The 24335-nt window shown below is 37.3% G+C and overlaps 1 protein-coding gene across 2 annotated transcripts in view; it reads right to left on the bottom strand.

Annotated features, from left to right (window-relative positions):
* The window catches only part of SLC10A7 (solute carrier family 10 member 7), a 145203-nt gene that overhangs the window by 76046 nt on the left and 44822 nt on the right, over window positions 1–24335 (bottom strand). For both annotated transcript variants that reach the window (XM_026668776.2, XM_087963064.1), the window contains exon 5: window positions 16262–16300. In XM_026668776.2, the coding sequence (XP_026524561.1) occupies window positions 16262–16300 (39 nt within the window). The remainder of the gene's footprint in view (window positions 1–16261; window positions 16301–24335) is intronic.

The raw sequence follows: 24335 nt of genomic DNA, 5'->3' as shown, positions 1-24335 counted from the left end.
GTGGCTTGCAGGGGGGAGCTGTGTATATAAGTTTGCAACTGCGCAGTTAGAATTTGCAGGAGTCAATTTAGTGTTTACCTCGAAAGAGGTTTATCTTTGCTGGCGTTCTTCCCATGGACTTTTCTCGGTTATTTTCCTGGAGTTTATGATTAGTTATCTTGGCTTGCTTTGGAACTCTCATCAATGCAGTTTGCTTTGGTTTTGTTTGCCTCATTATTTACTTTTGTGACTTTAAACTGTGCCTAATAAAACAGTGAAGTTTCAGTTGAAGGCCTTACCGGACTTTAATGTATGTTTTGGGTTTTGGGTTATTTTGAGAGACTACGGGTCATCACAAAAGGTAAAGAAATATAGTTATGCAATCACTACCCACAGGAGACAACACTTGTTAATATTGTTGTCCAAGGCAAAGCTCAGACTGTTGCTAAGCAATGTTTAGATTTAATATCAAGAAATTCACCTTAGTTACATACTAATTAATGCTGGGAGGCTATAATCATAGATTACAGATATACAGATATAAACATAAAAAGAAAGAGGGGAATGTGATTTCCAAATTTGAAATCCTATATAAGGACAGCTATTTTGATGTAGAATAGATGTACCACAAGGCAGTTTAATTAAACTATCTTGCTTTAATTAAAATTAATGCAAATGTTATTACTTCAGAATTACATAATTGCATTATCAAAAGCATCTAAGAATTAGACTATTTTTGCTGCTTAGATCCTATTCGTTCATGGAAACTAGAAACTGAATAACATCCTTTTTCCTAGCTATTTCTCCTATTATCTTACCATAAGAGCCTGAATCTGTTATTATATTGCTAAAGTAGTACAGTGTTTGTAACTGGTTTAATTGTTCTGTTCCAATGAAAATGTGTATGAGTTATATTGCTTTATACACAGAAAGAGGTGTTTTAGAAGAAGCAAAGAAATGAATGCTAATTAGAATAATATTGGCAAATTCCCTTGACTCCTGAAGTTTTTAGCTATTGGAATAGTAAGGCTTGCATTCAATAGATTTTAAGTAATTTGAAGAGGCATTAAAAAATCAACAATCATAATGTTGAGAAGTGCAAAAGCATAGTTTACAGTAGTCAATCCTTAAAACAAATTCAGCACAAGGGCTCATATTCTGCAGTTGTTTTTGCTATATGCAGGAATACACAAGATCATAAGGGAAGAACCAACATCTCATTCCACCAATCATTCTCCATAAGTGCCGCTGTCCTGACTTACTTTCTTTTCTTAACCACTTTTAGTATTCATGTCTATAATATTTGATTAAATATATCATAGAAAGCATTTTAGACAATTATTGATAGGCAGAGAATGTACTAAAGTACCTTAGCCATGAATTTTATTCTATGAATATCTATGAATATTCTCAATCATCCATGTCATTTATTGTATGAGGGTTTTTAATATAGTTTTTAACATTTTTCACTGTTCTTAAATTATTTTATTGATTTGGCTTTTTATGCTATTTTTTAATTGTCTGTGAGATGCCTAGAAGCACATATTGAGATTAGTGGCTATGTAGATTTAATACATACATACATACATACATACGCATGCCTTTCTGTTCACCTTTGGTTTTTTGTTAGGTTTTTTTTTGTTACAACACATTTCCTATATGTTCTATCCCATTAGCTTTGTACTTCCATTGTTACATTTAGCATCACACCCTTATTTTTAAGCTACTTAAGACAGTGCTCTCCAGCCTTTCTGGCTTTGCAGAACATGGGGGGGGGGGGAGTATGGCTATGTGGGAGTAGTGGGTGCGCATATGCGTGCCTGCTGCTTGCACAAATAGAGCTGCACATATGCGCTCCACTTGCTGCTTTTCGTAGCCGATTCTGAACAGACCACAGCCTGGTAGTGGGCCACGGCCCGGAGTTTGGGGACCCCTGACAAAGTGTATGAGTATTTAGGCATTTAATGTGGCATATTCTGAGTAAGAGGGTCAATCCAATTGTTTACATCAAGAACCCAATTCACCAATCAGCTTCCCAACATGACCTTCATCCCATGTTACAGTAGGGTGGTTTAAATATGGACAATGGTTTTGGTCCATCCAGCTTTCCTGCTAGGTATCTCCCTCTACGCTCCCAATGGAGCCTAGTATAGAAATAACAATTGCACCCATACAGTCTAAAGTCTTTTTCAGTAAAAGTCAATATATCATAATCAAGGGAGAAGAAAAATTCCCTGCACAATCCAACCATAATCAGTAATAGTTATTAAGAGCTCTCATTATACGGTGCAAGTGTAATTAGAGTATTATACTCTCACAGGATGCAGTGTAGAGAGAATGCTAGAAGGCTTCATAAATTAGTGCCAAATCAGCCTCCTCCCCTTCACCTTGAATGAGCATTATTATATTTACATATATTAAAGCAAAAGCTGATCAGCCATTCCTAAAATTGGCCTAAAGTTCCTCTATAATTTCATGTTGGTTGTTGATTTTTATTATCCATCTCCAAAAATAAAAGGATTGAAGTTAGCCATCAATAATTCTGAACATCATCTGCTGAATCTTGCAGATTCCAAAACATTAATAATTCAGCACCTTATGGGAATGTTGTCATGGTGAAGCTACAACTTTGTCTGCAAACGGAGCTCAGAGGATGTTCAATATGATCTATTCCAGCGTAGGTGCACAATTGCTACATTCATCATTAAACAGGGAAAACATTATCTTTCTTAACTTATGGTTTTTAAGATATTTTTGTAGTTTACACAATAAAACCTCTTGAGCATTAAAAAATAAATAAATCCCAGGCTTTAAACACCTATTGCTATCTAAATCAGTTTTAAAGGAGGAGGAACTATTATCTCTAGATATATCATGCTTTTTTCACAAATGAGCAATTTCTGTGATTATATAAACATCACAAAATGCCACGAGAAGAGAAAGCATTAGCAATCAATTGCATAACCCCAGTAATGGTTTATAATAGTATATAGCATAAACACCATAATAGCTTATAAAAAAAAGTGAAATTAATTGAAAAGTCAGCAGGCACAAACAAAACATAGCCATTTAAAACTGGAAGACATTTCTTTGTTTTGTAATGCAAATATTACAGAGCACTTAAAAATAAAAAAATCACTCCAAAATGTTGCAAAATATCATTATTAAAAGCTGTTTGTATGGTTTTTAAAAATATTCTAGAAAAACAAATTCCACATCACAAACCTTGATTAGAACAAGTAATAAATCTGAGGCTGTTATTTCTAAAGCATTAACCACACTGAATACCATGTGATTAACTCATGAGGGTTATAGGTTTGTGTTGTACTTCATTCTTTTTGTTAACCTGTTGCTCCTAATACAGCACTGTTATCCTAGGTTTTTAAAAAATACTTATAGTATAAAGTTTCTATAGTTTTTTATACTTGTTTTTTTTTTCAAAGATGTCCCATTCATTGCTAAATAGCAGCAAAAATCTATAGTGCTATTGGATAGATCGCTATATACAGATTCAGTATTCTCTTCTGAATCCTAGGATTTGCAAAGCGTGTGGTATGTACTAATATTGCTCATGCTACTAAAATGATACAGAATTATACTTAAGTTTGTTTCCGGGATAGCATTCTCTCTTAAATAGCTGTTCAAAGTCTAAGGACTGCAAGATTACACAGACACACACACACAATCTTTACAGGAGTTATTCAGTTGACATGACATACATTTTTCCATACATTTGCTCCAGCTCCTGCCAACCCAGCATTTCAAAAGCATGCAAAGGCGAATAGATAAACAGGGACCACTTCGATGGAAAGGTAACAGCATTCAGTGCACTTCAGCATATAGTCATGCTGACCACATGACCACAGAAGTGTCTTTGGACAACACTGGCTCCCTTGACTGAGAAACAGAGACGAGCACTGTCCCCTAAAATCAAATATGACTAGATAAGGGAAACCTTTACCTTTTAATACAACTTAAACCATTTGGTACTTTACTTCTACAATCCATAGTAATGAAACTTCAGTATTAAAAGGTAGGATCAATGTTTCAAATTCCTCTCAACAATATACTTGTGATATTCCATTTGTTCATGAACAACCCTTGTGCCGGGTAACTAAGAAACTGAACCTATACAGGCAACAGATTCAGCTATTACTGAAGTTCATTGGGCAAAATAAAGATCCTTCACTTTGGAATACATACAGTTTAATATGTTCCTTTCCTTACTTATATGGCAACTGAGAATTGAGAGTGGAAGAAGAAATAATTCTTACATTCACTAGTTCTTTTGAAAGTGTTTCTTCATTTCCCATGCTTTGCTGAAAGGAATAAGACTGAGCCCTTAACTAGATGACTTTTATTTCTTCAAGTGAGCATAAGCATTTATGACAGCCATATTCAAGCTATACACCAGAGGTCTCCAAACTTGGCAACTTTAAGACTTGTGGAGTTCAACTCCCAGAATTCTCCAGCCAGCATAGCTGGAGAGAAAATTCTGGAAGTTTAAGTCCACAAGCCTTAAAGTTGCCAAGTTTGGGGACCCCTGCTATACACATTTAAAAATTAATAGTACGATAGGTTTTCTGAATTGTATATTTATTTAAAAAGCACATATTTTTCCAAACAGAAGTGCAATACCATTTGTTCAGAACTGTCCTGAAATTTTAAAGGAGATAAATGTACTTGTACAGATGTACTTAATTAGACTATTCTAAACTGAAGCAGAGGCCTCAGATCACTTTAAGCAAATACTACCAAATGATGGGAAAGATTGCTGTTATTAAATGCAAATAAAAAGGGAGGGTTTTTCAGTCTTCCATTTTTCTGAAGCATTTTTCATAACATTAATAATTTAGTATCTGAAACATCACATGAACTGTACACTTTAGAAGACATTTTCATTTCAAAATTGTACAGTCTTTAATCAATAAACAGAATCTACGTTTCTAATACATGGTTTAATTAATCATGAATTGCCATGTTATCTGTAATCTTTCATCTTCAATGTCCAGTAAAAAAAACCCTAATAGTGGCAGCAAATCATATAAATTGTTTTGATTGTACCCTGAAAAGGTTTTTCCCCACATATAAGAAACCCCATTTTATTAAAATGGTTCTTAAAAAGACTAACATTAATGTTCTGATCCTAAGACCAATAATATGTAACCTTAAGAAAACTGGTATCACATTTACAAATAGTCAAAAAAATGCAGAATAAAAACATGCCAATGAACTATGGTGCAATTAAGCAATAATGCACAACAGGGTGTACCTTAATGGGTCACATTAACCACATGCTTCAGTTTTATAGGCAGGAGGTCAAAAGGAGGCAAACTTCAAATACATGGTAAGCGTAGCAATGGCTCATTAGTACATACAATTACTAGTTGCTATAGTAATGTTCAAACACTGAGACATTGAGAGTGAGAGATGGACGTTGTTACAAATAATCTTGCACGAAAGAGGTTTTTCTTCCCCATTGGCTGATATAAAAAATGACAAGAAAAAAATCAGCAAACTTTATGGCTATATTTCTTCATCCATTGTTAATTAATCCTAGCAATTTTTTGTGGGACTATTGTACACTTACAGTATGAGGAGTCAGGCATACAACTCTGTTGGATCAGACCTAGATCCATTGAGCCAGCATTCCATCTTTCACAATGGCTCATCAGATGCATCTAAGAAGCCCATAAATAGGAGATGAAGGAAAGCTTTCTTTTATACTGTTGCTCTTGAGCACCTAGTATTTGGAAACTGGTCTCTCCATGTCCAGAAATTGTGCCCAATTGTTAAGACTAGTAGTCATTAATTAAACAGTCCTTTAGGAATTTGTCTAGTCCCCTTTGAAGTTATCTAAACCAGTTGCAACAAGTATAGTGCTATGTGGCACATATTCCACAGACTGATTACATGCTGCATGAATAAATCTTTGTTTTTTTCTAAGGCAATTCTATATTCCCTGATGGATAGCGAAGTTAAAATAGTAGATTTGTGTAAGTTACGGAAGTTATGGAGGCGGCTCCCCCACCTGAGAAACGGCTGAAACGCTTCCACGGTTCCCGCCACTGCTGCCGCTGTTATTGGAGACGGCGCTGGCGAGAGAGGGACAGCTACAGCTTGGCCTGGGGGCTTGGAATGCAGGAACGGGCTGCGCACCGGGACTTTTGCAAACTTGCAGAGCCTGAGGCTGTAGCACCAAGGGTAGCAGCAGCAGAGATGCTCACTCGGCTCTTCTCAAGCCCACCCAGCCGCTCAGGATTAAACCAAAACGCAGCGCACGGCGCTCCCAGGTACCTCAACATGTTTTTTTTCCCTGTTGTTACGGGGACGGGGGAAAAGCAGGAGTGACTCAGACGCTGTTGTTGGAGACGGCGCTGGCGAGAGAGGCACCAGCACCGGTGGGAACCGTGGAAGCTACGGAGGCCTGAGAAGCGGCTGAAACACTGCCGGACATCCACGCCGACGCCGCCCGCCTGCTGACCTGGGTAAGGGAGGGGTAAGGGAGCCCTCCGTGCTCCACCATGGTGTTAGGAGCGGCTGATGGTGAGGTGTAGCTGCCCGCGGGGCACTCCTAACGGCATGTTCCGCCCCCGCCTCCCCCCCCAATTTTGCATGTTTTAAACTAGGCCTAAATTTGGGGGGAGGGGCTTAATTTTATTTTATGCCTAGAAAACATGCTGGGTCTTCCTATTGGGGGGGCGTATTGTTGGAGAAACATGGTAATTTTCATAAAAATATTTATCCAAAGAAACAGCCTTTTAAAAAAAACTCTCATCAAACATAAATTAATCATTTAAATTGTGAATTGTGTTAGTGTTGTGCAATTTCCAACTAAAATAAAATGGTTAATGTACTAGATTACAAACCACGAAACTGTAAATTCTAATCCTGCCTTAGATATGAAAAACTGGCTTGCTGAGTTTAGACGAGCCACTCTCTCACTCAGCCCAACTCACTTCACAAGGTTGTTGTGGTGGGCAAGTAGGAGGAATAAGGATTTACACACAACACACACACACACACACCAGCAATAATTAAATCTTGTGGACATGCCAATGTATAATTTATTAGGTTTTTATATCATTAAGGTAACTAAATTGAAACAAGTAAATTTGGCGTGTTAATATCCCTTAATGTTCTCCTTTCCTTTTTTTCCCAAAAAAGTGTTCTAAAAATGCATGAATATGTAGTTTCCCACTTTTACTTTTCATTTTTTTATAAATGTTGAAATAATTAGTAGAAAAAGGCATAGTAGAATTTGGGGCAATATAATAAAATGAAATGGCAGTCAATTGGTTAATTCCACACAATGCAATTTCTTTAATAATGAAATCATTGCTAAAAATCCATCGTTATTAAAAAATAAAAGAGTTGGCTCAGCTTATGAAAATTAGATTTGTAAGTTGTTGGTCATTCCCATAATTAAATCTGTGTCACAAATTTGGAAGAAAAATGGACATAAGACTTAATGCATTTACACAAGTCCTGTCAGGCTGTATAAAACATTTTGCCTACTAAACCTGAATAGATAAGAATTCCATATTTTTTTATTAGCAGGATATTTTTGTAAGAACTGGAGGAGAAGTTTAAAGGATTAATGTTATGTATCATTATGAGAAATTTAAAAGTTTAAATACAATGACATCTAGCCTTATTCCCATAGAATATGAACAGCTTCACAAAAAAACGGTTAAGAATTGTTTTATAGATATTGTATTTCCTAAACAACCGTTACACTTCGACTGATGCAAAATTTTAAACAGAGATTTATTTATCAGCATCCAAGATATGAAAGGATTCCGATGCAGAATTGAAATAGCATATATTGAGACACTTTCATGAATAGTGTCATCTAGCTTCCTTGTGCTGATCTCTGCGGTCTGGGTCTGGCTAGTTCTTGGACAAATGATCTCTAGGGAATGATGGCGCTATATAGGCTAGACTGGAAACTTAAAGAAATATCTGGGGAAAAGATAATGGCAGCCACATCTGTAAATGAAAATAACATGGAGTTGTAAAGAGTTGAGCTAACCTTAGCATCAAAAACTCCAAGAATGATTCAAATTTTTGTTCAAAAATCTAGCCACTGAATTTTTCAAAGACCTTTTAATTTAAGAATATTCCACAACTCGAATAAATTCTTTTAATGTGCTTGAAAAACAGACACCATCACCATTTGCAGAAGGTTTTGTTTTGTTTTTTAGAATCAAGCTATTAGCATTTCAGTATAATAGGCTCATTATAAAAAAGGGAAGAGAGAAGTAGTATAACACTGCAATTTATTTAATACTTCAGTGACTTTTTCAACCTTAAAATAAAAATGAAATTTAGGAGACAGGAGAGAGCTCTCCAGGTAAAAACTGGAATTTTATTCAGTTAAGTGAACAGACCGGCAGGTGAATGGAGCAATATACCACAGAAACTCCATCCGGCTGGTTAGAAGAAATCTTTGCTTCAACATAAAGCACAAAAATTAAGGGCTCTCCCCCCACCCGCTGCCTCCTATGTTGTAACCATCAGTAAAGTGGCATTTTTTAAAATTAGCATCTTTTATGGACATATTCACAAGGCTGTCATTTATTGTCATCGGCAAGCTCTCAAAAATCAGATTACAATAAAATTGCTAAAATATTCATTGTGATTGCACAAGTAGCATATAGTAAAAACAGCATCAGATAATATTTTATTTCAAGGTCCAAAATGCTTAGCAGGAGGTACAATAAAATGGTTAGCAGGATAGAAGATTTTAGATTAAATGGAAGAAAAGGGAGGGAAATGAGGATTTTTAAAAGGCTGCCCAACTTGCTTGAATTACCTTTATATCAATCAGTGATAACTAGGCAGGAAAATAACCTATTCTCATTTTTACAGATTACTATGAGCACATTAATATTGCAAGGAAATAATCATATAAATGAAGCAGAAAATCAAATTATATAAGGATATAAATATAGCCTAGGACTAATGTATGCTACTGATCCTGATACAATCAGATACAAATTTACTCAAAAGTAAATTCCACTCTATGTGATGGGGTTACTTCATAACAGAACTGGTATCTTTGAACCACAATTATTACTAATAATAATCAAATACTCTGAATGAATTACTAAAATGTTAGCATACTTTATTAAGTTATTCTCTTGAGAGAAACCCAAATCACTTATGTTCTACAATTATTCTAAATCCAACTTTTAAATGAGAGGAGGAGATAATGATATTAACTTCTTAACTTAGAAAAATTCTCTGTGGTATAAAATATTCTCTGAATATATGTAAATTGAATTCATCTATCATTACTTATTACCAGTCTAGCTAGAGAAAAAAAGTTTTCTGTTACAATTAATTCTTTAAAAGCGTATGTTTTAATTAGACCTATTATGTTATTACATAAGTTATAAATGCACATATATCTGCCTGCAGTATTACAGGAATTCATTTCCAAGCTAACATTAGTTTGAAGCTTTTAAACCAGTCATTGCCCATAAATGCAGTCTATCAAATGCTAATACAGTACATTTGAATACCAAGAGAATATGTATTCTTTTCTAAGTTAATCCACACGTATATATCCAGGACTCTCAAACTACCACAGCAATTTGCCTCACAAAACTGTACTTCAACTATATCTACCACTCTGATTTCAGTTTTAGCCTTCTTTATCCTCTGACTTCATAATTTAAAAATTACCTGAAATTATGTTTCTATAAGGAGATGCAACCCATTTGTCTCATAAGTTGTTGAGCTTACAATTTCCACCATACCTGATTAAATTGATACAAGATTGGATCCAAGATTTAGAAAACCCTAGATTCCCTACTCCCTTTTACAAATAATCAAATTCAATTTAACTGGTTTTCAATATTCTATATTCTAGATGGGGAACAATTTCCCTTTTGTTGAAAGCAGTATGTAAGCGGTAAAAGAAATCTGAACCAAATGTGTCCATCTATTCTTTCTTTGTGATAGCCTTCGTTGATTTCTACTATGTTCTCTCCCCTCATGTTGTACACAATTAAGGCAGTAATTAATGTTTTGATGTCAGAAAATTTCTGAAATAAACCAAGAGACATGGACATCCAGATTTCCTTTTTATTTATTTTATTTACATTTTACTTCATATCTATACACCTACTGTAATTCACCCTAACATTTAGCATCTATCCTAAACCTTTCTATAGTTTTACAATATTTTCTAAAGCCTTAGTATTTTTCTATTGACTTTTATTTTTATGCTATTACTCTCATATTCAAAAACCTACAGGACCTTATATTCAACTCCAACAGGTTCCAACAAACTTTCAGCTAGTCTGAATCACTTCAACTTTATTTTTAAAAAATCTTGGTACTTTTGTTCGTGATTCTGGAGGCTCCTTTCCTTACCATCTCACAATATTTCTATTCAACTCTTTATCACCTCTTTGGTATAGTAAACCTATCTCACCTACTTAGTTTACAATTTCAATCGTTCCATCCTCTTCCTGTGCATTTTCTTCCACTAGGAATTTACCTAGTCTCAGATTTTACATTTAATGTGGTTTCTAATGCAAATAATGATTTCTTTAAGCGTGGGTGGGACTAAGCAAGAGTTTTAAAAGATAGATTGAGAGAATGTTGGTTCTGAAAATTCAGACTAGGAAGTAAGAAGTGTGGCATGAACAAATTAAAAGGTACAGTTTTAAAAATCTAAATAATCTTGCAGCTTTGGGATAAGCTTGTACAACTTGTACAAACAGTGGATGCCTGAACTATAGGGTAGTTATAGAAAGAAAGGGTAGAAAGAAATCAATGGCTTAAGAGTAAGAAAGGTAAAAAAGGGGGGGGGATCAATTATGTAATCTATGGATGAAACAGAATCTTAATTATTTGGCTTTGTTTCGTTAAAAGCAGGGGTGGATTCTACCTGGTCTATAGAACTGGTTGTTATGATTCTGCCCAGTTCAGAGAACCGACAAATTGCACCACTGGCTGGCCCCTCCCCTCCCTGCCCACTCACTCCTTACCTGGCATGCCCACCATCCAACATGCCTGCATTAGCCTAATTTTTGCTAAATTGCTATTTTTCCTTTTTTTTCCACCGACCATCAGCTGTTCCAATTATCAGCTGTGCTGGAGATTTAGATTAGTTAGAAAGCAATCGTTGGATTTCTTGCTTTTTAACTAATCTAAAAGCAGAGCTGAACCTCCTAGCTTCTATTTTTCAGTGCACTCAGGTAGCAGATTGCAGAATGGTAGATCTCTGAATGAATCTCTGATTCTGTGAGCAACTCAATCTGCCTGCCTGCTTTGACTGATTTTGGGTAAAAGTTGCTATTTTTTATTAAAAAAATTCAATATTTACATAAATATTTACAATATTTACATACAAGTCATGCTCAGCCAGTCACGTGACCACCAAGCCATGCCCAGGTAGCAAGCCACAGCCACCCAGTCACATGACCACCAAGCCACACCCGCAAATTAGGCCATGCCCACAGAACTGGTTGTTAAGAAAGTTGAATCCCACCCCTGGTTAAAAGTACAGAAACTATATATGGAAAAGGTACTGGCTAGCAATTCAAAAACTATCCTCACTGGTTGGTGTCTAACAGGTTAGAAATATGGCAGATTTTGACCATGTTGTTAAGATTGTGGGCTGACTAAATTATAGGTAACTTTATGGCCGCTGACTTGGATGCTAAGTAGGTATTTGAACATTAATGTTCCATGGAACCAAAACATATTATAGAGCTGTAGTAAATATACAGAATTCAGTTATCAGAATTTTTCTGTAACAATTAACCTGGCAATCATACATAAGATTTAATTCATACACATGTATAATCATATTCTATTTTTTTCTACTGGAAGAGGGCAAATAATCATCTTCTCAGATGAGCAGGCAAATTGTAGGTTTAGACTACAATTCAGTAACAATAAATCAGAATGCTTGAAAGGTTAATGAAGTATTGGAAGATAAAGATTTATATTTACTTAAAGACTTAACCTTCATAGCCAACAAAATAACTTCTTGTATCAGTTTTCCAAATTACTGTTATTAACTAATAGTAGTGTGCAACTTATATATGCAATTGATGAATGTGCAGTATACATTTTACATACTATCCTAGTTTCAAGTAATTCAAAATAATAACAAAATTAAAATAAATTAGAAAAGTAGAACATTCACACTACGGATCCATACAATTTATAAAGGCAGATATTACTAATTAATATTTACCAAGTACCCTCAAGAGCTAAGTTTTTATTAACTTCCAAAAGCTACAGTTTGATCTCAAGAAGGAGATTGTTCCAAAATACAAGTGCCACAAGAGAAAAACTGCAAGGGTCTGTTATCTTTTTTTAAAACTGTCCTCTGCATGCTTAATTCTACAAGGAGAAGATGAACTTGGCATCTAGAATTAAAACCATTTGGGGCTTTAAAGTTAAAACCAGTATCTTGAATTCCATTCAGAAATCCAAGGGTAAGAACAGCTGGGCTCCCCCCTGCTATGATGCAATTGTGATGGATTTCATTTGCTAAGATGAAGGCTATTGCCTTTTAAATTAAATACAGTTTCTTGATGACCTCTAAAGGCAGCCCATGAAGAATGCATAGCAGTAGTCTAGGCTACTTAACTCTATGTCTTAACTCTAAGAAGTGTTACTACCATGTGGACAAACCTCCCAACCACCCAACTAAAAAACGTCTAGACAATGGAGAGAAGGACCTGTACATTGACTACCATGCTGACTGTATCAAAAGTAAGTCACACAACCCGCAACTCAGCTTTTACCTTCAACCACAACCCTACCTCAACCAATCCACCATCACCCAAGATTAGGCATGCACGCCCCTAACTACCTCAATTCCAATTACTGCTGGCCTTAAATGCAAGCTACTCAATGAAAGAAGCCTCGTGAATAAAATACTTGAATTTCTCCTCTTACTAAATATGGCTAAATTCGACATCATATTTGTCCTGTGAAACATGGCTCAACGCATCTCTCCCTGACTCCATTACCACAGTAAGAGACTATCATGTTTACCGATCAGATCATGAAATTCGTAGAGGAGGTGCTATCTTCTATAAAAAGTCCTTACATCTCAAAAACATCCAAGTTACCCAGGAGCTTGCTCTTCCTGAGACCATCATCTGTGAACTATCCTTAAATATCACATTTCGATTCTTACTATGCCCACACACTTTTATCTTTCTCGGTGACTTCAATCTACCTCATATTAACTGGACCTTAAACGAATGTACAACTGAACCTATACATGCAACCTTCTACAATGCTGTTACAAATCTGGGACTGGAACAACTAGTAACCAACAATACTAGACTTGACAACTGCCTTGATCTCATCTTCTGCAATAGTTTGAATTTAATTTACAGAATACAAACTAAAGAACCCTTTTCCAACAGTGACCACAATATGATTGACTTTTGTCTCAACATACGCCCACACAAAAATCATCACAATGATGTAATCCCCAATTATAACTTTAAAAAGGCAACTATGATCTTATAGACAACGATCTCTCATCCCTTGATAGGCAATCTCTATTCACTGGATGCAATACTGTTGAAGACCATTACAACATATTTTTACTTGAAGTCAAAAGAGTCATCAAACTATATGTACCAACAACAACCCCCCGGAAAAAAAACAGATTACCCATAACAATAAAGGAACTTCAATCCAAAAAGAGATCACTCTGGCAGAAAAACAAATCTGGTCACGTTGCCAACTTCAAAAGCCAATACAAAAATTTATGCCACCAGATAAAGACTGAATGCACCAATTATCACATTAAACAAGAGGAAAACCTTCTACTCACCAATTCCACCCACACTTTTTACAATTTTGTAAACAACAAACTAAAAGACTGAAGGTCCATCCCACCCCTGATAGGACCTAATGGTAAAGACTGCAATGACGACACCATTAAAGCCAACATCTATAACACATTCTTTGGCTCAGTATTTCTAAACAGCAATGGATCATGCCCAGTATTTCCTAGTCGAACCACAGACAACTACAATGATCTAATACATATCGATTTTACAGAAGACAATGTTGAAAAAGCACTACGCAATCTAAAACCATCTCTATCTATTGGACCGGACGGAATATGTGCCTACTTCTTTAAAAAGCTATCCACTGCCATAGCAGAACCTCTAAGCATAATCTTTGAAAAATCTTTCAGGAGCAGTCTTACTTCACATCCTAGAAGAATGAAATATTTTGAGAAATATTTAAAAAGGCAGAATATTATATTTCCATAAAGGAGAAACATGCTTCTAAACAGGGGTCCCTAACCACCGGGCCCTGGACCGGTACCGGTCCGTGGAACATTTTCTACTGTGCCGCCGGTTTGCTGGGCGCCTCCATCTTGTTTTGATGAGAAAGTGCTTCCGGTGAGCTTTTCCGGTTGGAAAGCGGCGTTCGGGTCCTGAAGGAATCCTCGCGCCTTAGTTTCATCAAAGGGGGGGGGGGCGGCTTCGAACAAAACTAAGGCGTGAGGATTCTTTCAGCACCCAAGGCAAGGCGAGCCGAGCGACCATCCCGAAGCCGTCCCGAAGCCCATCGACAAAGGTACAAAGGAGGAGTTGAAGGTGGCGGGGAGAAGCGGGGGACGGTTGGCTGGCCGGTCGCTCGGCTCGCCTTGCCATGCGTGCTGATGCTGGTACCGGGCCGCGGATCATTTTGTGATGCCGGTACGGGGCCGTGGCACAAAAAAGGTTGGGGGCCACTGCTTCTAAAGACAGAAACTCAGAGCCTCAGCTCCCTGCCCCCAAGCAGATACTGAGGCCAGCCTTTATAAATGCAGATTTGGTAATCCATTACTCCTGGCAGGCCTGAACAAAGATAGGATCAGCCCTCAGCACCTTCATTGCATCAACACACTTCAACCAAACTTGACTTCAAGTCAAACATAGCATAGCCCCATGAAAGTTTGACAGCAAACAATAGAATACTTGCCCCAGCCACAGGAACAGGAAGCTCAAGGACAAGGACCAAGAGAGGGTATAAATACCTCTCACTCTCCACTCCATGTGCTCAGCTGCACCAGGACGTCAAACCCATGTGTTCATCAATAAACCCTCATTCCAAACAGCCTCCATGTTTCCATTGTTTTTCTCCCTACTTGGAACTGAACCAGATGGATATTTCCTCCAACACGATATACAGCAAGAAACTCAGGAAGGGGTCTTGTAAGGTATCTTGACCCTTCACGTTCAGCCATTGATACTACATTATTCCTAAAGCATGGATTCAGATTTTCACAGTAATTGCTACTGCTTCATCTTTCCAGTCCTGGAAATAGTTCTTTTCTACACATGATATACCTGCAAACCAGCCTTTGATGAACAGAAAACTAGCAAGTTTATGTATGCAAGTTAATTTACATCCTAAAGAAAATGAGAACAATTTTAAAATGCCAGATATTTTGAGTTAAAATTTTAACATCAAGAACACATCTTAATGCACGTGCATCTCTGATTATCCATCTTGTGTAACATTTCTTTTAATCTATTGGTAAGCATTCATGATCTATAAAGAGTATTTTCATGCATCTTTATATTATGTATTTACTAATATCCTTAATAAAAAAAGATTTGGACATAGCGGAGATAAACAATTTAGGTTATAAAAATATATTGTAAATTCATGTAAAAATATGCTCAATTATTTGATTTGTATAACGCACAAAATAAGGGAAATTATTACTGAAATTCCTTTTCTGTATGTTTTACAGTATATTGTGCTTGAGGATGCTAAAATGTACACTCAGAAATTATATTTCGAATGGCCCAGTTATTTTTACTCCTTCCGTCAGTTTCCCTTGGGACATAGAATAAGCTTGTTCTCTGGCAGCAAAATATGCTAATCATGTGACTTATCACCCAGTGAATTAGCATTGCTTCTCTCATCTGAGCCATGTTCCCTTGAAAAACCATGGCATCTTAATAGAAAATAATGACTGTGTGATAAACCTCATTAGAAAATCAATATATTGACACTAGCCTCCCAAATGTCTGAATAGTAATGGATTGTCTCCTCATTAAGAAGACTATTAACGTGTACTTAAGCATCATTAAATTATATTGATCAAATATTATTCACGTACTAATTTTCTGGAAAGCAGTAGATACTGGAAAGAAATGTAAGCTTATGTATTTAAAAGAGAAGCATGATATATGATAAAGGAAACTTAACTCAATATTCAGTAACTATTAAAAATGTACAGGAAGACTTTGAAACAATATTGGAAGGTAATATTACTTACCAAAAAACTTCCAAAGGCTGAGTTAAATATAGCAGCTGCCTAAAAGAATGAAAGAAACATCAATAATACTCTTGCTATTTCATGTATAATACTCAGCTTAATTCATATTTTCTAGTAAACTACTGCCATTTAAAATCATTGCAAAATATCCTATGAAAAGTCACATTTCAGATAATAGTTACTTATTTTATTATTCATGTTTACAATTTGCATTTCACATTTATACTCCTTTGGCAACTTAAAAATAAAGGAAGTTATTAAAAAACACCTATTACCATGTTTATGCTATATAAAATTCCTTATAGGAAAAGCACATGTAGACTTTTTTTTAAAGAAGTCAATAGAAAAATAACGTAATAAGTAATTACTAGTATGATGCTTATCTGGATATATATTTTAGTGTATTTCAAGTAGAATATTGAATTTAATCTTTTGCTACAAGCATTGAAATGAATATATACTGCAGTAAAATTACAACTTATCTATGTGCTTTAATTCCAGAGGCCAGAAAGAATACAACGAATCCAGCAAAAAGAAAAAGGAAAAATAAATGACCCAACTGAGTTTGAAGAAATATTTAGCTTACCTAAATATCCAAGAAATAATGTTGGGGGAAAACATTCTGATAAACTACTAAATTCTGAGAAACAGAAAATGCTTAAATCTTGTAAAGCTTCTTGCTTTACCATAACGGAAGGGATTCTTCCATGGCATCCAGTCCGATGATGTAGAAAAACAAGTAGAGGAAAAAGTGGGGAGGGGCAGAGAAAAGAAAATGTGCCATTTACATGGAAAACAGAAGCAGAATCAAAGTAATCACCAAGGACACCATCCAGCCATGGAGGAAAGATTTTTTGAAAGAGCTTGAAAGTTTGAACATAGTCCAAAACACAGGCTAAGCTGAGTAGAACCTACTGCTCTATTATGAGAGTGCAATGAAAATGAATAGCTAATGAGGTGCTTGGCTCCAGAGAGCTTGGCTTTCTTATTCAAGTTCATAATTTATTTAAAGCTTTGATAATTTCATTAGAGTCATCCTTGGCTGGCCTTATCAATAAAAGATAGCCCTGGACCACAGCTTCTCAGTGGCCCACACACAAGCAAGCACAGTCTTGTAATATTTTGTTTTGCTTTGCTTCCTTGTTTGCTTGCTTGCTGAAAAGGACAATGGCATATGGTGTTCCATGTTGTGGGGAGAGATTCTGAATAGAAACAGCTAAATAAAACATCACAGTTGACAGTTATAAAACTACAGCAAAATATTTTCACACCTCTACTTTCTCAGCATCTGCCTTTGAACATGAGGAGGAGGAACCAGTCCAAATAATTATACTTGCAACAATTAATAAACATGATATGGTTTAACGAGTCAGAGTGTAACATTAGGATTTCAACTTGTAATTCCACACCTTGATAAACCTCGAGGAAATAATCTATGACATACCAATGCGGCTTAAGTTAAGTTCAGGTACTTGCTCTTACATGACTGTTCCTATTCCTTCTAATCATCTCCCAAGATCTCTCCTGGTGTCCTCCTGCCTTGAAAGGCAACAAATAGCAACTAGGATCTTTCTGCTATAGCACCCTACTTGTAGAATGGATTCATGAGTTGGTCATACCTGACATTATGATTGAAAGGATATGGGTTAAATATAAATTGGTGACTGAACGTTATGACTAAATATTTTAAAATATGGACCAAACGAGAGGGCCCTCGAGAGCAAAACTTCTTGGGTGCATTTAGAGATATTTGTGTTGTGGTTCGCCGGCAGCCTGCGCAGATGGTAGTGGAATCAGACAGTGAGGAAGAATGGGGAACAGTCCAGGAGTCTGGAGAGGACTCAGACAAGGGTCCTGTGTCCGATGCAGAGATGGGGCCAGGACCATCTGGGAGTTGTGAGCTGACTCCAGAGCCTCCTAAGTCTGGCAGCAGCAAGGCAGAGGAACAAGGGGAGCCTGTTCCCAGTGCGCATGTGCGCAGAGCTGCTAGAAGGCAAGAGCAGCTAAGACAAAAGGGCGGACTTGAGAGTAAGGCTTGGAGGTGATTGCCCCTCCCCTAAGGTATAAAGGAAGTGCAAAGGTAGAGAAACCTTTGCAGGAAGTAAAGTTGTTCACTCTGTTTGGATTAAACCTTGAAGTTCTGTGTAGACTTTGTACTTCGGATGGCTTTTTACAGTTAATTTGGCACTTTAGTTGTTGGCAATAATTCAAAGGACATAAAGGTGGGTGCTTATCTCAAGGGACTGTTTGGGACTCATTACGGGCTGGGAGTGAACCTAAGTCCCAGTGTTGAAATAAAACAAGAGTTGTTTGGACTAAGCATGTGCTTAATTACAGTCTCAGGAAGCCTTGGTCAGAACAATTTGATACCATGTTATATTTTAGGCACTCAAAGTTTTATTCTCCTGAACATTTAATGGATTACATTTTCTTAGTTATATATTATATACACTGCTCAAAAAAATAAAGGGAACACTTAAACAACACAATGTAACTCCAAGTCAATCACACTTCTGTGAAATCAAACTGTCCACTTAGGTAGCAACACTGATTGACAATCAATTTCACATGCTGTTGTGCAAATGGAATAGACAACAGGTGGAAAGCATAGGCAGTTAGCAAGACATCCCCAATAAAGGAGTGGTTCTGCAGGTGGTGACCACAGACCACTTCTCAGTTCCTATGCTTTCTGGCTGATGGTTTGGTCACTTTTGAATGCTGGCGGTGCTTTCACTCTAGTGGTAGCATGAGACGGAGTCTACAACCCACACAAGTGGCTCAGGTAGTGCAGCTCATCCAAGATAGCACACCAATGCGAGCTGTAGCAAGAAGGTTTGCTGTGTCTGTCAGCGTAGTGTCCAGAGCATGGAGGCACTACCAGGAGACAGGCCAGTACATCAGGAGATGTGGAGGAGGCCGTAGGAGGGCAACAACCCAGCATCAGGACCCCTACCTCCGCCTTTGTGCAAGGAGGGACAGGAGGAGCACTGCCAGAGCCCTGCAAAATGACCTCCAGCGGACCACAAATGTGCATGTGGCTGCTCAAACGGTCAGAAACAGACTCCATGAGGGTGGTATGAGGGCCCGACGTCCATAGGTGGGGGTTGTGCTTACAGCCCAACACTGTGCAGGATGTTTGGCATTTGCCAGAGAACACCAAGATTGGCAAATTCGCCACTGGCGCCCTGTGCTCTTCACAGATGAAAGCAGGTTCACGCTGAACACATGTGACAGACGTGACAGGGTCTGGAGAGGCCGTGGAGAACGTTCTGCTGCCTGCAACATCCTCCAGCATGACCAGTTTGGCAGTGAGTCAGTAATGGTGTGGGATGGCATTTCTCTAGGGGGCCGCACAGCCGTCCATGTGCTCGCCAGAGATAGTCTGATTGCCATTAGGTACCAAGATGAGATCCTCAGACCCCTTGTGAGACCATATGCTGGTGCGGTTGGCCCTGATTTCCTCCTAATGCAAGACAATGCTAGACCTCATGTGGCTGGAGTGTGTCAGCAGTTCCTGCAAGACAAAGGCATTGATGCTATGGACTGGCCCGCCCGTTCCCCAGACCTGAATCCAATTGAGCACATCTGGGACATCATGTCTCGCTCCATCCACCAACGCCACGTTGCACCACAGACTGTCCAGGAGTTGGGGGATGCTTTAGTCCAGGTGTGCGAGGAGATCCCTCAGGAGACCATCTGACACCTCATCAGGAGCATGCCCAGGCGTTGTAGGGAGGTTATACAGGCACGTGGAGGCCAAACACACTACTGAGCCTCATTTTGACTTGTTTTAAGGACATTACATCAAAGTTGGATCAGCCTGTAGTGATTTTTTCCACTTTAATTTTGAGTGTAACTCCAAATCCAGACCTCCATGGGTTGCTAAATTTGATTTCCATTGATAATTTTTGTGTGATTTTGTTGTCAGCACATTCAACTATGTAATGAACAAAGTATTTAATAAGAATATTTCATTCATTCAGATCTAGGATGTCTTATTTTTGTGTTCCCTTTATTTTTTGGAGCAGCGTATACAATATTTTTCATTTTTATGAAGGGGCGTATTATTATTATTTTTGTTTAGTTAGCTTAAAGATAGAAAGAAATACAACAGTTAACAATTGAATAATAGCTATTTCTGGCTCTACTATATATATTTCACAAAAATGTAACTTGTAACCTATTACTGTATTTTTTTCCATTTTCTTTCAGACCATTCAATGAATAGTAGCCACATACATGTCTCCTTAGGGAAAGCATTCCATAACTTGGGAGCTACAATAAGGAGGACTTCTCCTGCATAGCAGACAGATCAAGAGCATCAGTCACAGCTGGAAAATCTTAAAGCAAGCCTCTGTTAATCTAAGTCACAAAGTAAGCTTGTAACAGCAGTGTCACCCTCTTATGGCCAGCTCTTAAGCCATATAAAGGCCAATTCTTAAAATATTTAACACTTCAGATCAGATGAATTAGAAAAACTCTGAAATTTCTTGGTGTCCTTTTCTTTATCCTTTGGAGAGTTTTGGTTTTATACCACATCATTTTCCCTGGGAAGCATGGTCAACTGAAATTCAAGAATAAAGTCTGCTATATCTTTGGCAAGTAACAATGAAAAAGAGGAAACTGGGAGCAGTTAAAGTAACTAAAGAAAAATCCATTTCTGAATCCTCACACTGTGTACTTCAGCAATTATAACAGGCAGAAGAAATTGGAGACTCATTCCACTCCTCTGTTTTCGATTGCACAAAAACAAAACCAAGTCCTGGATTAGAACTAACAGACCTGTAGCAAATCACTTAATAATGCAAATTAGCATACTATTTACCCGTCACTTTGGGAAGAAAAGTATTACATAAATTCTAAGTTTTCTCTAGAATATTTAGAAACCAACACGGTTAAATTTTTCAGCGGTCAATACAAGCCATGAATTAATATTTTCATTTGACTGAAAACCTTTTTCCCTAGTATGTGCTTAAAAATGTTCCTGAAATTAATCCTTTCTTAGGTTAAACACATGCACTATATACATACTCATTCTAGCAATAAGATAAAAATGCCACACTTATAAAAATTAATTCTAGATATAAAATTTAACAGCAGGCATGAAAGGGCAGATAATTAGCAGCACAAAACTCAAAGGAATTTATAATGACCAAAAGGAAATGACTATAAGTAGTACAGACTGCAATCATATAATATGCCTACTTGAGTCATCATGGACTAGTGTTTGACTATATCTGAATATTCTGACGATCATAAAATTGCTGTTATTATTATTTATTGCTATTCTTTCTGGTTTAGGCATGGAATAAGTGCATTGTATGCATTAAGTAACAAAACAGTACAAATATTTGTGGCGCACAGATATTTACAATTCACAGCTTGAAACCATACTGGGTGGCCACTACCTTGGAAGCAGTGGTGGGATTCAAATTTTTTTACTACTGGTTCTGTGGGTGTGGCTTGGTGGCTGTGGCCAGGTGGGCATGGCCACGTAATTGGGTGGCCGTGGCTTTTTTTTGCAGCCACCCATTTTTTGGGCCTTCTGGGCCTCAGAGAAGCCTCTAGGGGGTGTATTTGCTCCCAGAAGGCTCTTCAGGGTCTCAGGAAGAAAAAAAACAAAGCATGGGAGGGGCACACAGCACCCCTCCAGCTCCATTTTGGGACCTTCCTGGCCTCAGAAGAGCCACTCGGGGGGTGCTTTTGCTCCCAGAAGGCTCTTCTGGGGCTCAGGAAGGCAAAAAATGGAGGGGGACCTGAGCCCCTCCCTCCATTTTTTGCCTTCTTGGGCCTCAACAAGGGGAATCCTGGCACAGTTGATCATATGAACAGCTGATTGTCGGGAGGGAAAAAAAGAAAGAAATATCTTAAGGGGTGAGCATAAGGCAGGCGGGGTCAGCGAGCATCAGGAGGGCAGGGCAAGTGAGCCAGTGGTGACCGGGCGACCAAGTCAGGGGTGTGGCCAGCCAGAACTTACTACCGGGTCGGCGACCCACGCGAAATCCTTGCTACCAGTTCGTCCGATGTGGTGCGAACCAGCTTAATACCACCACTGCTTGGAAGCATATGAATACAAGACACTTTTAGTGTTAGCCACAGGTAAAATTATAATGTGAAGAGGTGTAAAACCTATGCTTGCCTTATTTGGCTTTTCCTATATATATGAAAAATCTTGTTTTGGAATAAAATGGATTATTATCCCAGTTAAATGTTAACTGCAATTTTTAGGAAGCGGGTGTTTCTTTCAGTCTGCAAAGCGCATACCTTAGAGGCTGCAAAAATAATGGTGATTGGTTAAAAAGCAGCGTATTTTATTTCAGTTGCCACTCATTGCTATTTGTTTGACTCCAGGCTGAAAAAGAACATATATTCCAAGTTATTGGCTGCAGATGCTAAATTGAATCAGGTGTCCTTTCCTTTTAAGAAAATTAAGTTGCTTTTGTGCACGAGTGTTTTAATGAGAACAGAGCTTGCCGACATTGACAAATGGGAAGGACACTAGAGAGAGCATGGAAGCAGGACAATATGTGCATTTTACATTCTTGCAGCCTATTTTTCACTGACTATCCTGAATGACTTCACCATTTCTTAAGGGACCTATTAATCTCAAATTTAGTTATTACACAACATTTATTTGAACATATATTCTGGGGATGATGACAGTTAATAAAGGCATTTTTTTTACGAGCAGTATTTTTACATATTGTTCCAGCTATAACTCCCCTCTTATTCTTCTGCATTGATGGAACACTCAAGTTGTGATGTAGCTTTATTTAAGAGAGAGAGAAAAGTATCTATATTCAGATGCTGTTTTAAACATATGGGGACCCTTAAATAACTGTTAAAATGGATATAAAAAATAGTATTTCAGGATAGCAAAATAAAAATGTGCGAACTGTTCTACTGGTAACTACGTATCTATAAAATGGTCCCTTGGAAGTAAAAAACCCCATTTTCTTCCCACCAAAAGATCTGTGGTTTTTAAAACTTCATTATTTGTAATAAAAGTGTAAAGTCCAGCTTCTATTTTATAATGAGCATAGAAAATTCAGTAACATCTACCTCTGGATATAGATTATCAAAGTGTATAGCTCATTATTCTTGCAATAAACAGAGCTGGATGATACACATCTAGCAATTATATAATTTATTAAAGCATATTCTAAGGCAAAAATAATTGTTTTCATAGTTAAATTTATCTTATTTTCAAAATAAAATTCCAAAAAATTATTAAGTCTTAATACATTCAGACAACAGAAAAACTTTAATTTTCTCTCCTTTATCAGAGGCTACTTGAAAGGCAACTAGACTTCCTTGGTTTTTTTCTTTGAAAATGTTTCATTTCTCATCCAAGAAGCTTCTTCAGTTCCGGAACTGATGAAACTTCTTGGTTGAGAAGCGAAACAAAAAGCACCTTTGGGACAACCATGACCTAGATGACTGAGAATCTCAATAGATAAGTACTCCTCAACTTACAACCATTTGTTTAGTGAAATTAACATGGCACTGAAAAAAGTGACTTATGAAGGTTTTTCACACTTATGACTGCTGCAGCATCCTCGTGGTCATGTGATCAAAACTCGGTTGCTTGGCAATTGGCATGTATTTATGAAAGTTGCTATGCCTCAAGATCATGTGATCACCATTTGTAACTTTCCCACGCTGACTTTCAACAAAGTCAAGATTCACTTAACGAATACATGATTCATTTAACAAGTGCAGTGATTTGCTTAACCAATCACTGCAAAAAAAAGTCATAAAATGGGGCAAAACTCACTTAAGAATTGCCTTCAACAGAATTTTGGGGCTCAATTGTAGTCATAAATCAAGGATTAACTGTACTGGCCAGTGACAGTGTCCACTGTAGTGAGAAATGAGATTTCAGTTCATAATTCATTGTAGCCTTCTGCAACCAAAACCTCTTGGATATAATACTGGCTGGGAATTTCTGAAGTTCCTGTCTAATACATATGGAGTGTATTGGACTAGAGCTGCCAGAATTTAAATCATATTGTAGCAATCTATTGTACTTTTAACTGACAAAGTATTAAGCAATTTTGTTTTTAAATCCCTG

The sequence above is a fragment of the Notechis scutatus genome, chromosome 4 (genome assembly GCF_049901735.1).
Source record: "Notechis scutatus isolate UNSWTSFEM ecotype Mainland chromosome 4, rNotScu1.2, whole genome shotgun sequence".
NCBI lineage: Eukaryota > Metazoa > Chordata > Lepidosauria > Squamata > Elapidae > Notechis > Notechis scutatus.
Note: the sequence above shows the minus strand (reverse complement) of the source record. Positions and strands in the feature narration are given on the sequence as shown.